Raw genomic sequence first — 15,760 nt, 5'->3', positions numbered from 1 at the left:
ACATATATATTATTTATTGTTCCACCATCTTACTTAATAAGTATTTAATGTTGATGAATACCACTTTCAAGTTGGTTTATCTTTAATCCTCTTAGCCATTTCTGTGTCTCCATTTAATCACTATTTTGAATACCATGGTTCTGAGCATTATTATACAATCAGCTTTTTTCTTCTTGTCAGTTATTTTATTTCAGTAAATTCATTGGTGTGCAATTATTCAGTCAAAAGATCTGAACACTTTTATGGCTCTTCATCCGTATTGCCAAACTGCCTTCTTGAAGAATTTGAGCACCAACTATAATTTGTGAAGCATCCTGTGCTAGGCCCCACAGTACCTGAAACAAATTTAAGATTAAGGGAATAAAAATAAAGTAAGCATACTTGTGTTCACTCTCCTTTTCATTCATACTGTCTAACTGTGAAAGGTACATTCCCTCCCCTTGGCTTCTATGGCTCACAGCCTTTTAGTTTTCCTCCTCCCTCTCCGGCTTCTGAGTCTCCTCTTCAGGCCTCTTCCCTCTGCTTGTTCCTCACAAGTCTTTAGGCTTCTGTCCAGAATGATCCTCCTCCTCTTACTTTCCCGCTTCTCCCTGGCTCATCTTATCTAATCCCAAGGTTTCTGCTCACATTCCTCTGTATCTGTGTCTTCACCCCAGGCATGTCTCCAGTCTATACCTATATTCCCCCTCCTTGGGCTACCATCCACTTGCCCATTTGCCCCAGTCAGAAATCCAGGTGTCACTCATTATTCCTTTTTCTCCCTCACCTGTGAGGTCCAGCAAATGACAGATCCTATCCATATTGTCTTCTAAATATCTCTAGAATCCATTCCTCCTTTCCATCCCCACCATCCTATTCTAGTCACTGTTGTTTAGTACGCAGATCACAACAATCTCTCAACTGGTTTCCCTGCCACACAGATTACAAATGATGTTTCTAAAGCACACTGTCTCTTTTGCCTCTGGGCTTTTACCTATCTTATTTATTAAGTCATCCAACAACCCATCCTTCAACATATACACACACAAGCAAGTATGCACACATCCCTACCTTTACATTTGCCTAGCTTGTGCGTACTCATCCATCAGGCCTCAGATTACTTACTACTAACTTAATATAATCACTTGTTAACTTATCCTTATTTTTCACTAAGTTGTAAGCTCCTTAGGGACAGGGATTATGTCCTATTGTAGCCCTAGTGCCTGCCAAAGTGCCTGGTGCTTATTGAGTGATTTTTTTAAAAATCTTTATAAGCTGTATCTGCCCAATGCCATACTAAAAGTTGAAAAAGTGAAAAACTCACTTAAACTGGTTGTTTGTCTATACCTGTAGACAAAAATCTATGATGGGCCATTTCCCTGAATATGAGTAAAAACGATATGACTTGTTTTTAAAGTTTATTTCCAAGAATAAGATAACTGCTCTGCTATAGAATTCAAGTTGAAAATCTTGCTCACAGCGCTTTCTTTACTGGTAGATATTTTCCCTCCATATTCTGCTAGTATAATGAGCATTTTGATAGTCTTTTGTTATTATATTTGTGCTAAGTCCTGAATTAGGAGAAAGTAAGCAGAAGGAAATTCCAGAGGAGGCAGTAAAGGAGGGCACTTTTGCAAGAGAGGGACAGAAGGAGGAGGACTCACAGCAGAAACAAGATATGAAAGGTGAAGAACAGCAGTTGACCTTGAAGCCTGAGGAAGTCGTGAGGCTCAGAGAAGGGCTGAGCTGTATGAATCAGAGCCTCCTTCAGTCTCAGAGCTCTGGGGATAGCTCAGATGACAGTAGCGTCCAGGTAGGTGTTATATAAACACGTGGTCTGACTGGCTCCATTTCCTTTGATCAGCTGTGGTTAGAGGCTTAATTTTTATATCACTATTAACGTATATTTGTTGAGCAATATCATAACCATGGCCCGAATGTTAATAAAGTAGCAACCAAAATCTCAGCTAAGCCCATCAGTTGATACATTTTATTATAAAGTGTTCTTAGGCTTCTTCTCGGCTCAGCAGGAAGGAATGCTGATTGATTGTCAGTGTCTGCCCTGGGCAGGTGGGACAGAGAATGGCAGGATTTGTGCCACATTTTCTGTTCCTGGTACCTATAGCCTCAATATACAAAATACATTGTTTGCGGGGGAAAAGGCCACAGACTTGGAATTGTTTTCAATATGGCTATTGCTATTTGCTAGAAACGTGCCTGCAGGAGAAATAAAAGGAGCGACTACACCTCAGTTCTTTTACCTCAGTTTTGTTGGTTCCCTCTTGTACAAATTAAGATTTCCCTACACACACTTTTCTAGGAATTATTTTGAGATCCATAGAGGGAGGCTTTGTACTCATATGTAAACCACATTCAGAAGACTGATAATAGACATTTGAGAAGTGTACATTTAGAAAACAAGGAAGACTATTAGTAAAAGAAGTCAAAATATATTTGAAAAGAGGTTTGGATAGAGTGAAAACTAGGCAAGTCATAAAAACAAGGAAAATATATACCTGACAGGAGATTCAGATACATTGGAATGAGAAGGAGGTCACTGGATTTGTTCAGAAGACCAAAAGGAAGTATGACATCACATATTCAAAAAGAGGTGGATGTTACATATCCCAGACAATCCCTTTATTGGGCAGTGGGCCAGTGTAGGAGGCTTGGGCAGAGACTGAACACTGTGGTCACAAAGATGATAAAATCTTTGCTTATGAGCTTCAAATAATCAGTGAACTTTTAGAATAATGAAATTTACAGTATAAGAAGTCACACCCTGGTTAATTTATTAATTTTCTCTAATTTACCCTTTCCCATTATTTGAAGAATCATTTCTCAGTACTTGGGGGGAGGTGAAAAACTATTAAATATATAAAAACTCTCTGGGAAATCTGGGAAAATAGCCAGTTTGTGAAAGAATAAATGTATATACCACATAGCCAGTGATTTTTTCCATAATAATGACTTTGAATTATTGAAAGAAGTGTGTTATTCTTATTCATTTATTCAACCAGTATTAATTATTAATTGAGTATCAATTTTTTTTTTTTTTTTTTTTTTGGCCATGCCACACAGCATGCGAGATCTTAGTTCCCCAACCAGGGATCTTAGTCCCTTGACCAGGGATCGAACCCATGCCCCCTGCAGTGGTAGCATGGAGTCCTAACCACTGGACCGCCAGGGAATGCCCATTAATTGTGTATCTATGATGTGCCAGGCCCTGTGTTAAGGTACATACAGCAGTAAATGAGGTAGACATGGGCCGCATGGGAAAAAGTAACATATTTGTGTTATTTGGATTCACATTTCCCAAAACACTCACACACACTATTTCATTTACTTGTTTAAGCAAGCAAGGAAGAAAATACATTTTAGACAGATTTTTGTCTGCACTGTGCTGTGCAGTGATAATTTCAGAACCTCTTTCTGTGTATAGGGTTCTTTGACCTTTTGATAGCTATAGATTGTTCTACTTTTTAGTTCTTGTGTGTGTGTAGTTTTTAGTCTTCACCCCTGTTGTCAGATTATGGTGCTAATACTTTGCTGCTTTCCATGTGTACTGTGTCTTATTAATCTCATAATGTGCAAATTTAGGTAACTATAGGCTGAGCCCAGACACCAAATTTTAAAGAATGCTCATAAATGGCAAATATATAGGGAAAAAACTGTGAGAGCCTCTATTATGAGTAACTATGTGAGCTATATTGTTCATATGTGTTTTGTGACATCATTTGTGGCTGCTGATGGCCTTTGGGGGCTTAATTTCTGCTGTTCAACAGTATTCCTGGTGAGGTTGCAGTAGCTGAGTTCTAGATATTATTTTCCCACTATTCTTGAAACATATTTGAACCACCATTAATTATCTTAATTTTATAGGTTGAAAATGTAGTTTCACATTTTTTTACTATGCTCTAGGCACTATACTTAATACTCTGTGTATATTAAGCAATACAATGAGGCAGAAATATTATTGTTGCCACTTTATAGATGAAGAAACTGAGGCTTTAGAGAGGTTAAATAATTGGCCTAGAATGACACTTTGTGGTGGAACCTGGTCTGTCTCCTTTACAGCCTGACCCTTTAACAGTTTTGTCATCTGCTTCCACTTGCTGAGAAGCTCAAAGAAAGCATATAGTCCTCATGTCAAGCTAATTTTCTAAGAAAGGCTGGCAAGCTGGCTCCCAAAAGCCCTCCCAGGGTGTCTGTCTTAGATTATCTTGGTGAATTTATCTGTGATTTGCCCTTAGGCTTGCAGTCTCCAAAACTTAGATGTAATGCCCCCCCCCCCCGCCCAAAATAGATCTGAGTCTTGGGAATACATTTACATTAAACCAAACCTTCAAGACTATTGGGTAAAATCAGAATATGTCAATTAGGTATTCTTCTGTAATAATGAATAAATATCACTTGAACGTGTAGATGAACCGTGCATTTACCCATAGCGAGCTAACCAGGGATCTTAGATACTTGCAGCTCTTAAGACAAGCAAATTGGATCTAGACTGCCTTTCTGACTAAACCAAGACAGGAACTGAAGGGCTAACAGGACTTGGGGAATTCAGTGTGGCAACTCGGTTATAAGCAAGATAATCTAGAATAGTGACATGGGTTTTTCAGAACGTCATGAACAGGAAGCACACTGGACCAGGACTCAGGAAACAGACAGTATCTTATCTGTTGAACTGGAGAAGGTTGAATTCTTTGTCTACTCAGCATGGCTGTGTGTGCCTACCTTTCAGAAAATCTAAATAACTCCTCCTTTGGTCATGGGAGTTTTATTGTGCCAGAGAGACCTGGCAGGAGAGTGTGTTATTGAGGAGTAACCGAAGGAGAATCATTGGGGAGTGAAAGGACAGTGATGAGGAAACCTGGTAATTTAGTATCTCTTGCTAAATGTTCTCTTCCCTTTTGCCAACAGACATTCTGCGTGCGTGCGCACACGCAACCCACATACACGTTCACACACTGCATCTTAATATGTTGACTCTTTGAACTCCCTATTTAAAGCACATTTTGCTCTAAAACTACCCACGCTTCTATTCCACTTCATTAATATGAAAAATAAGAAAGTTAATTTTCTATGCTTAATTACTTTTGTTCGCATAACTTCTTCAATATTTTCACTCTAATGTAACAGGAGTTAAACTATATGAACATGTACAAGTAGCCATACATGTAAAAGAGTAATTGGCTGTAGTTAAGCTAACTCCAAAAGCATTTACATGTGAATAATCACATTCTGACAGCTGGAACCCATGTTTTACCAACATTCTTTCAAATTATCCATGCTCCCCTTGTAAAACGTTTGCTTTAGTATCCATCATCTGGAGAAAAACGGAAATACCAGCAGCAAGAGGAGCTACAGCAACTTCGCCAGAATTTGCACCGGCTCCAGATTCTATGCAACTCAGCAGAAAAGGAGCTTCGATATGAGCGAGGAAAGAACTTGGACTTAAAGCAGCATAACAGCTTACTTCAGGAAGAAAGCATTAAGGTAACTCCAGTGGGAGTATCCTTCATTTAAGAGTCTCGATAGCTCAATTTACCCTGGGAATAAAGGAATCAGAATTCCTCAACTTGATAATTCACGACAGAGTCCCCAGATGGGTAGACAGTGTGAGCTATCTGGTAACTCCCTCCTTTAACTTCTCCCTACCCAGTAGGTACACAGCTCAATGGTTTCTCTGCTGCTGAAAGGCTGTGTGTGCTGTCAACCTGTAAATATGAAAAGGTTTAAGTTACGCAGTCTTTTGAAATCATTACCTAGACCTTTTAGCACTTAGTAAATTTCGATGACCTGAACTAAATCACTGGTGGTACTGCCCTAGTTCTATCTCTGGATGTATTTGTCTCTAATAGATGCATTATTATTGGTTCAATCAAATATCAACTGCACCAAAGTACAAATCATGAGAGAGCAAAGTTGTTCTTCCTGACATGAGTGCATCAGAAATTTGGGGGAACATCCCCCAAACATGCTTGTTTTAAAATAATCTATATAGAACTGCCATCCACAGATTCATCTAAATTTTATGAAACACAGGGGACTTCCCTGGCGGTCCAGTGGTTAAGACTTCATGCTTCCACTGCAGGGGGCATGGGTTCAATCCCTGGTCGGGGAACTAAGATCCCGCATGCCACACAGTGCAGCCAAAAAAAAGAGTAAGTTTTATGAACCACAAAAATGTTCAAACTGAACCACCATGTAAAATAGAATTTTCTTTTGATTGTGGTTCACTTCTGTAAACATATACTAGGAACCTAATATAAGCCCCTATCTAAGATGCTGGAATTCAACATTCAACAAATATTTATTGAGCATCAGTCCTACACAAGGCAGGCCATCTTGTCAATACTGAGGGTTTAATGATATGCAAAACAGACACAGTTCTTATCCCCTATTGCAGGGGTCAGCAAACTTTGACCTATGGGTCAAATCCTGCCTGCCTTCCATTTTTGTAAATAAAGTTTTATTGGCACACAGCCATACCTGTTTGTTGACATAGTATTGATGGCTGCTTTTGCACTACCAAAGTAGATATGAGTAGTTCTGACAGAGGCCATATGGCCCACAAAGGCTAAAATATTTACTCTCTGGCCCTTTATACGAAAGGTTTGCCACCCCTAGTGTAGCAGGATCAATGACCTTATTCAAAAAGCGACATAAAAATGGATTAAGAAAGGTCCCTACTTTTAAGGAGCTCACAGTCTAGTAGGGGAGATATGGAGGAAAACAAATAGTCATTTATTTCAAACTTCAAAGGAAGCCCTTTTGGGAGTTCTAGGATTATTTGGATAAACTTCTTCCCTAGCCTCACCCTTCATGGTTTTTCGAATTTGATCGTATTCCCTCAAGCCTTTGTAATTTTTTAAATAAATTTATTTATTTTTATTTTTGGCTGTGTTGGGTCTTCGTTGCTGTGTGCAGGCTTTCTCTAGTTGCAGTGAGTGGGGGCTACTCTTCATTGCGGTGCGCAGGCTTCTCATTGCGGTGGCTTCTCTTGTTGCAGAACACGGGCTCTAGGCGTGCGGGCTTCCATAGTTGTGGCTCACAGGCTCAGTAGTTGTGGCTCGCGGGCTCTAGAGCACAGGCTCAGTACTTGTGGTGCACAGGCTTAGTTGCTCCGCAGCATGTGGGATCTTCCCGGACCAGGGCTCGAACCCGTGTCCCCTGCATTAGCAGGTGGATTCTTAACTACTGCGCCACTAGGGAAGCCCCAAGCCTTTGTAGTTTTAAATTAAATTCCAAATCTTTCTCACATTTCAAGACAACCTTTTACCTTTCCCTTCAAACACCTTTCTTAGACCATTTTAACTGTCCACTGTGAGCGTACTCAAGCAATATTACGTCTCTGTCAAGGCACAATGACAATAACAACAGATCGTGACATCTTATATATGGTTGGCACCCTATAAATATTTGCTGGTTAATGAATGAGTCCTTCAGGGATGGGTAAATGAGAGCTTGATAAAAAAGAGAAGATATTTTCTGTTTTAAATCTCCTTCATGGTGGGGTAAATTATTTGCCATTTCAGTAATGAGACATCATTCTTTTGGCTGGTCCCTTGGGCCAGGCATTTACGCAGAGTCATATGCAATAGCCAACTACCTTGTAGTGACAGTTTGTCCACTTTGTCTCTTAGAAACCTCCCAACCCTGAAAGGTAAACATTTTATAGATGAGAAAACTGTTCAGGGGACTTCCCTGGTGGTTCTAGTGGCAAAGAATCTGCCTTCCAATGCAGGGGACGCGGGTTTGATCCCAGATCGGGGAACTAAGATCCCACACGCCGCAGGACAACTAAAGCCCGCACACCACAACCGCTGAGCTCGCGCACCTCAACAAGAGAACCCGTGTGCCGCAAATTACAGAGCCCACGCACTCCGGTGCCTGTGCACCACAGCTAGAGAGAGAAAACCCGCACGCCACTACTACAGAGAAGCCCATGCGCTGCAATGAAAGATCCCGCGTACCTCAACAAAGATCCTGCATGCTGCAACTAAGACCCGACACAGCCAAAATACTAAAAAAATAAAGAAAATAAATAAATATATGTACATATATAAAAAACTGTTCAAGTGGCAAAGCTAACAAATTGTGGAGTCAGAATTTAAACCCAGGTCTGTTTTTGTCTTTCCTGTGTAGAGTTATCTTTCCGTATTATCCCTTTCCTCAATTTGGGGTCATTTTCGAACCTCAGCTTTGCCAATTTAGAGATTACTTTTTAAAATCCACTCAGAGATAATCGAACTCTCGGTCTCTGGCTAATGTTAGGCGTACTTGTAAGACTGGTTAAGAAACCAGAATACTTATTTGTTGCTTTTAAACCTTTTTATTGTGAAATATAGCACTCAGGAAGTACACAAAACATATACATACAGTTTAATGAATTGTTGCAAAGTGACTACCCATGTAACCACCACCCGGGACAAGAAATAGCACATCGCCTGCATACCAGCATCCCCTGCATACCTCTTTCCCACCATAATCCCATTTCCTTCCATCTTAGCAGGAACCACTAATTTAAGTAATTACTCTCTTGCTTTACTTTATAGTTTTACCATCTGTGTATGAATTCTACACAGCATGGTTCAGTTTTGCCTACTTTTGAATATTTTATAAATATAATCAATCAGTATATACACCTTGTATCTGTCTTCTGATGATCTACTTTGTTTGGGAGATTCATCCATGTTGTGGTGTATAGCCATTGTTCATTCATTTTCTTTGCAGTGGAGTATTCCACTGTAAGGAAATGTCGTAATTTATTTATTATTTCTGTGATTTATGGCCATATTGCCTGTTTCCACGTTGGGTATATCAAGAAGAATGCTGTAGGCTTGCAGAGCTTCAGGCTGAGAGCGGTTCTGCCACCACCAATACTGAGACACTGTACTGAATCCTCTTCCTGGTGCTTAAATGTCCCAATCTGAAGCTTAAGAAGCCACCCTAGATGCACATGTCGTTGGCCAGAACAGTGTTTGCTCCAGTGTTGTCATCTTATTTCATCATTACCAGCGTTACCAAAATGCTGAGCATTGTCTCTAAGACCAATGATCGTAGATCTCAGAGGCCTTTAGCTTTCTTGGCCTATGGAGTAGGTGGATAATATATTATGAAACCTATATGCCCTTTCTATTTATAATAAGTTTAAGTTTCATAATCCTGAACCAATCCAATGCACCAAATATTCCAACACTCAGTTTCTTCTTTTCTTTAATTTCTTTGTTTCTTCTTCTAGTCATTATAAAATCCAAATAGAAACCAGTGGGACAGGAGATCAGTGGAAGAAGGGGGATTAACGGGATGATTTTAATCAGGCAAAGGCCACATCATTCAAGGCCAGGCAAGCTGGTGGGATACGTTCTCAGAGTGTTGCGGAAGCCACTGAAAAATTTAAGCAGGAACGGGGGTCAAGTAGTTCAATTTATGTTTTTAAAAGAACACTTTGGCTGCAGTGTGGAGAACAGATTAGAAGGGAGTAAAAATGGAAGTAGCATGACCAGTGCTACTGTTATGGCCCAGGATAGAGATGATGATGACCTAGCAAGGGTGGTGACAGAAATGACGAAAATGGATTGATGCAAGATGTGTCGTAGAGGTAGAGTGACAGCATGTGCTGAATAGGCTCACTATTGGCAACAGAAGGCTCAAGGATGGCTCTCAGGTCACTGGCCTGAACAAAAGGTTGGATGTTGGCCTCCTTTACTGAAATCAGAAAGACTGAGAGAAGAACGCTTTTGGAGATAGAAGCAGAATCAAGGAGTTCCATTTTGGCATGTATTGGCATAAAAGTGGTATTTTTAAATCATGAGAATGAACCTAGAGAGAGAATGATTCACTCTCTAGGAAGGCCTAGAATAGTCCAATAATGTTTAGAAGTTGAGTGCACTAGAATAGTCTACAAAATAAACCAAGAAGCAACAGCAGAGGTAAGTGAAAACTAGGAGAGGTGGGTATCACAGACTCCAAGAGAGGAGAACTTTCTGAGATGGATGGAGTAACTGCTACTAACAGGTCAGTTGTCCACTGGACTTAAATTCTGGCCAGGGAAGGTCAGTAGTGCTCTTGGCACTACTGAAGTAGTGGGAATGAAAGCTGGCTTGGAGTAGACTGGAAAAAAAAAATGATGGAAACTCTTTAGACCATGCATGTGTAGAAACCCTTAAGTAAATTCTTTTGTCCAGCTGCCGTCTGGCTGGATAGACTTTGGCAAACCCTACTAACACAGAGCAGCTCCAGAGAGGTAATCAGCCACATGACATTGGTATTTGTCAGCCCTTGGGGGACTACACTTTCTTGAAAGCTGCTTATTCCAGCTCACATTCACATTCATTCCATGCTTATTTTTGTCACTTTTATTTATTCCCCACCTCTAGATCAAAATTGAACTCAAGCAGGCCCAGCAGAAGTTATTAGACAGCGCAAAGATGTGCTCTTCACTCACGGCTGAGTGGAAGCACTGTCAGCAGAAAATCAAGGAACTGGAGCTGGAAGTACTTAAACAGACTCAGAGCATTAAATCACAGAACAACCTACAGGAAAAGCTGGCTCAGGAGAAATCTAGAGTTGCTGATGCAGAGGAAAAGGTAATTATCCTCACACTTAATAAATAACATGCACTGGATACTACTACTGAAATCCTGTTTCCCTAAGGATTTTAAAAAATAGATACAGTGCAAACCTGATAGAATTCTAGGGGTTTTTTCACTCTCCCCTGCTTTCCTCTTTTGACATCACCTGCTCTTATGGTTCCAGTAAATCTTGTGTTTTTGAAGACCACATGAACTCAAAAAGGTAAATTTCATTAAAGCTATAACATGAACTTAAAGACTTGAGACCAAAGGACTTTATATTATTTATAAAGTATATTATTTATACTTTATATTATTAAGTCAAATTTTAAAGGACTTATTCTCCTCTCATTTGGATTGCCCATTTATTTGATTTTTATTTTGTAACTTTTGGAGGGATGAGTGTTGTGAAATGAACCATTTTGAAATATCGCCCCTGCATTTTAGACTGCCTGACACCAGGTGGCAGTAGTATGTCACACTTGCACGTTTTGATCTGTGGGTTTGAGAGTCAAATCTTACATAAAAAATATTTCATCAAACCACATAAATATAAAACAAACATCAAAATTAGATGATAGCAATATGGCTTAAACTCAAAAACCCAATGTTGAGCTAAAGAAGCCAGCACAAAAGAGTTCATACTATGTAATTTTCCTTATATGAGGTTCAAGAATAGACAAAACTAAGCCGTGGTGATAGAATAATGTCTTTATAAGGGGTATGGAAGGGGACATCTTCCACAGAAGAGGGAATCTTCTGTGGTGCTGGAAGTATTCTTTATCTTGTTCTGGAAGAGGTGGTTATATAAGTAAAACTTCACTGAGTATGTAAGATACGTGTACTTTATCATATGTATGTTATTACTTTAAAAAAAAGTAATTGGTAAAATTGATAAAGATTAGTAAAATTTTTAAATTTAGACATACTAAATATTGTTACTGGATTTTATGCAACAGGAATGCATATTCTGACTGCAGCTGGAAGAGTAAACTAGTATAAACACTTCAGAAATCAATTTGGCATTAGATCTAGTTAAGTTAAAGATGTATATACCGCACAACCCAACACTTCTACTAGGCATAAAAACTAGGGAAACTACTCTACTGAGCATATATATCAGTATACGGGAATACAGTCATTTTCATAGTAACTGTTCCAAATGTTCACTGACTTGAGATGGAAGAGGTAAACTGCATATTTACACAGTAGCATAAAACAGTGAAAACAAATGAACTATAGGTACTTGCTGTAGTTAATACAATATTGAATAAATACCAAATCACCAAAAACACAGTATGATTCCATTAATATGATGGTCAAAATAGTACAAAATAACAACTGACTCATACAGAAATACATATTATTAAAAGAAAAAGCAAGAAAATGATTAACACAAAATTCAAGATATTGGTTTTCTCAGGTGAGGAGGGAAGGGGAGTGATCAAAGAGGGTCACAGAATAGACTTCAAACATACTGGAAATGTTCTGTTTCTTAAATTGGGTGGTGGGTTCAAAAGTTTGTCATTTGCCCTTGACAGAGAAGCCAATGGAATTAAGACTGGCTATCTTTAAGGAAGCATTTGCCCTAGGCAGAAATAAATGGGGCAGCTCAGAGGAACTTGAGCTGGCCTCAGCTAACTGGCTGCCCACTGCCATTGCCTGTGAATCATTCTACATCTTCAACTCTCCTATGGTGAGTGGGCTCTGCAGAGACCTAGGGCTAATGCAGAAAGCCCTTCTCTTAGAAGAGGACTGCCATTCACTGGCATCCACTGAACGTCTGTGGGGAACATGGTGCCAGACCATTGTAAAGGATTTGTTGTTGCATTAGGAATACAATAGAGGGAGAACAGCAATTCCACTGAGAACTATACAACTGCCAAATATTTACTAAGCACCTACTACATAGTAGTCACAATTTTAGGTGACATAAGGGTTTATAAAAAATATGCAAACAAATTAAAAGGAGATCTAATAAGAAAATTTTAATGACACTTTTAGTCTAACATGTAAATTCTAAAATAAAATCATATATCTCTCTTTCAAATTCATAAATCTTATTTTTAGTTCTACCAGAGCATTAAAGAATGCACTATTGGAACTTCCCTGGTAGTCCAGTGCTAAAGAATCCGCCTCCCAATGCAGGGGATGCAGGTTCAACCCCTGGTCGGGGAACTAAGATCTCACATGCCGTGAGGCAGCTAAGCCCACATGCCACAACTACTGAGCTCACACGCCTCAACTAGAGAGCCTGCATGCCACAAACTACAGAGCCCACGCACTCTGGAGCCTGCATGCCACAACTACAGGGCCCATGCGCCCTGGAGCCCACATGCCACAAGTAGAGAAAACTCACACACCACAACTAGAGAGAAGCCTGAGAGCCACAACAAAATGTCCTGCATGCCTCAACCAAGATCCTGAGTGCTGCCAACTAAGACCCAACGCAGCCAAATAAATAAATATTTTTTAAAAAGTAAAAAGAATGCACTACTGGTGCTAGGCAGTATGCCAATAGGTACTTGGTTTGTAAGAGACTTCTATTTTGTTGAGATACTTATTCGTGAATTTAGCCACACCACGGAGAAACTAGACACTCTCACATGTTGCTGTTAGAGGTATAAATTGGTCTAAAACCTATGGAGACAGTTTGGCATTATCTGTTAAACAAACAAATAGTAATAACCTTTGCCCTAGCAAAATACACATCTCATAAGTTATTCTAAAAACATTGTTTGTAATAGTATTGTTTGTAATAGTAAAAGATTGGAATCAACCTAAATGTCCATCAGTAGGGGGCTAGTTAAATATATTATGGTATATCCTTACAGTGGAATGATATGCAGCTGTAAAAGAGAAGACAATTCTATATATTATATATAATATGGAAAAATCACCGAGTGTACTGCTATAAAAAAAGCAAGGTGCATAAGTACATGTAATATACCATCATGTGTGTAAAAAATGTTTGTATGGGGCTTCCCTGGTGGCGCAGTGGTTGAGAGTCCGCCTACTGATGCAGGGAACACAGGTTCGTGCCCCGGTCCGGGAAGATCCCACATGCCGCGGAGCGGCTGTACCCGTGAGCCATGGCCACTGAGCCTGCGCGTCCGGAGCCTGTGCTCTGCAGCGGGAGAGGCCACAACAGTGAGAGGCCCGCGTACCACAAAAAAAAAACAAAAAAATTTTTGTATGAGGGAGAATAGTATTTATTTAAATATGCATAAATAAATCTCTGGAAGAGTACATAAGAAATTAATACCAGTGATGACCTATTTGGTGGAGGATAACTGGAAGGAAGACAGGATAAGGATGGGAAAGGGACTTGTCACTCTAGCTTAGTTTACCCACGTACACTAAATTATATGAATGTAATACATATTGCAAAAATTAAGTAATTTAATTCTAAAATTAAAATAAATCTAGTCACACTCTTTAGCTGAGATTTTTATGTTAGCACTACTGCTTATGATTTATATGGTATTTCCCTATTTGGAAAATAGGTCACACTCAAAGTTTTACGTGTAAACTCTTTTCATTTCAGATTTTGGATCTGCAGCAGAAATTAGAACATGCTCACAAAGTCTGTCTCACAGACACTTGTATTTTGGGGAGGAAGCAATTAGAGGAAAGGCTAAAAGAAGCAATAGAAAATGAAGCTAAAATAAAGCAACAATATCAGGAAGAACAACAGAAGAGGTAAGAGGAGCAAAGACGTCATTTTTCCATGGGCTGAGTTTATGAGCAGCATCAGTTGACCACTGCGTTTCCTCTTTGTCCCCACTGAAGTAAACTCAGTCATGAAACTTCATATATTGATATATACATAGCACACTGCATTCTAATTGTTTATTTTCTTGCTTGTCTTTCATACTAGAGTGTGGAATTCTCAAGGTCAGGGATTATTTCTTGTTCTGGAACACACTTGGTGTACCAGTAAATCTTCTTGAATGAATGGATTGCCTATGAAATATGATACCCTGGGATTTGCTTTTCTAACTCTAACATGATTGGCACAAAATGCACACTAGAATGTGGTTGGTGTTTTGTATTTATCAGCTGACTTTCTTCAAAGCAGATCCAAGTACTTTACAGGCATCTTAATCATTAATAAGCTGCTACTGGGTAGGAGCTGTCATGTTTTTTCTAAAAGTATTTTGATTATTATTAGGATTCTTACTTAAATGATCTTCTTGTATATCCTAAACTTCAGTAACTGATGCTTCTTACTTCTATGGCACTAAGAATGATTCACGTATGTCTTAAGAAAAATATGGTTCTAACTACTGAAAAGATATATAGACATTCACATAAACTGTTAAGCTCAGAAACTTACTTTCATCTCTAGTTGAAAGCTCTAGCATAGAGCCTGGCACTCAGTAGGTGCTCAGCAAATACGTTGTGAATAAATGAATGTTTGAATGAATAATGAATTCACTCAGTTAGGTACGATAGAAAAATACTTGTCTCACTGCCACTTCTACCAGGATGACACCCTCCTCCTGTTTTAATACAACTAGATCCTGAATAAACTACAATAAGTATACCTTTTAAACCACTGCTCACAAAGCAAGAGAAAGCTCTAGGGCAAGCATACAATGAGACAAAACAAAAATAATGAATGGTAAACAACCTTAGAGTCAAGGGGCAGATAACACTATCAGCCCCAGGTTCAAGAGAAGCTGAGGTAGTTTGCCACAAGGTAGGACAGCTGAACTAGAGACTCAAGTATGAGCTGGGCATCTTGAAGTAGCTAAGGTGTTCCTCAATAGGCAGCTCCCTTGCTTCCTAAGAAAATCCAAATTACCTCTGGGGGAAAGCAACCTCAATTTAGACATTAAAGGACTCCCATGTATTCAGTTTACTCAAATATAAGCTTACAAACAAAAATCACCAAATAACACAAGGAAACTTGTTACCATGAATGAAAGTCAGCAGAAACAACAAACGTCAGATTTATAACCCCCAAGAAGTTCACCAATTGGAATTAGGAAGACTAGATTGTAAAACAATTGTGTTAAGTTTATGAAGAAACAAAAGATGCAATCAAAGAATTGAACAGGAAAAAGGCTATTTAACTTTCCTGAAACCTGGTTTCTAATGTTTGAAATAGGAATAGTGATACCAGTTCTACACATCTTTTGTGAATATTGGCTGAAAAGAAATACATAGAAGAGACCAGAGGACAGACAGCAGAA

General features: G+C 39.2%; 1 protein-coding gene across 1 annotated transcript in view; it reads left to right on the top strand.

Annotated features, from left to right (window-relative positions):
* Window positions 1-15,760, top strand: part of LOC132514880 (phosphopantothenate--cysteine ligase) — a 179,319-nt gene that overhangs the window by 118,638 nt on the left and 44,921 nt on the right. The window contains exons 14-17 of the mRNA XM_060140355.1: window positions 1,549-1,792; window positions 5,299-5,478; window positions 10,365-10,574; window positions 14,107-14,261. Coding sequence (XP_059996338.1) covers window positions 1,549-1,792; window positions 5,299-5,478; window positions 10,365-10,574; window positions 14,107-14,261 — 789 coding nt within the window. The remainder of the gene's footprint in view (window positions 1-1,548; window positions 1,793-5,298; window positions 5,479-10,364; window positions 10,575-14,106; window positions 14,262-15,760) is intronic.

Source organism: Lagenorhynchus albirostris, chromosome 2 (genome assembly GCF_949774975.1).
Source record: "Lagenorhynchus albirostris chromosome 2, mLagAlb1.1, whole genome shotgun sequence".
NCBI lineage: Eukaryota > Metazoa > Chordata > Mammalia > Artiodactyla > Delphinidae > Lagenorhynchus > Lagenorhynchus albirostris.
This window is presented reverse-complemented; position numbering and strand designations above follow the sequence as displayed.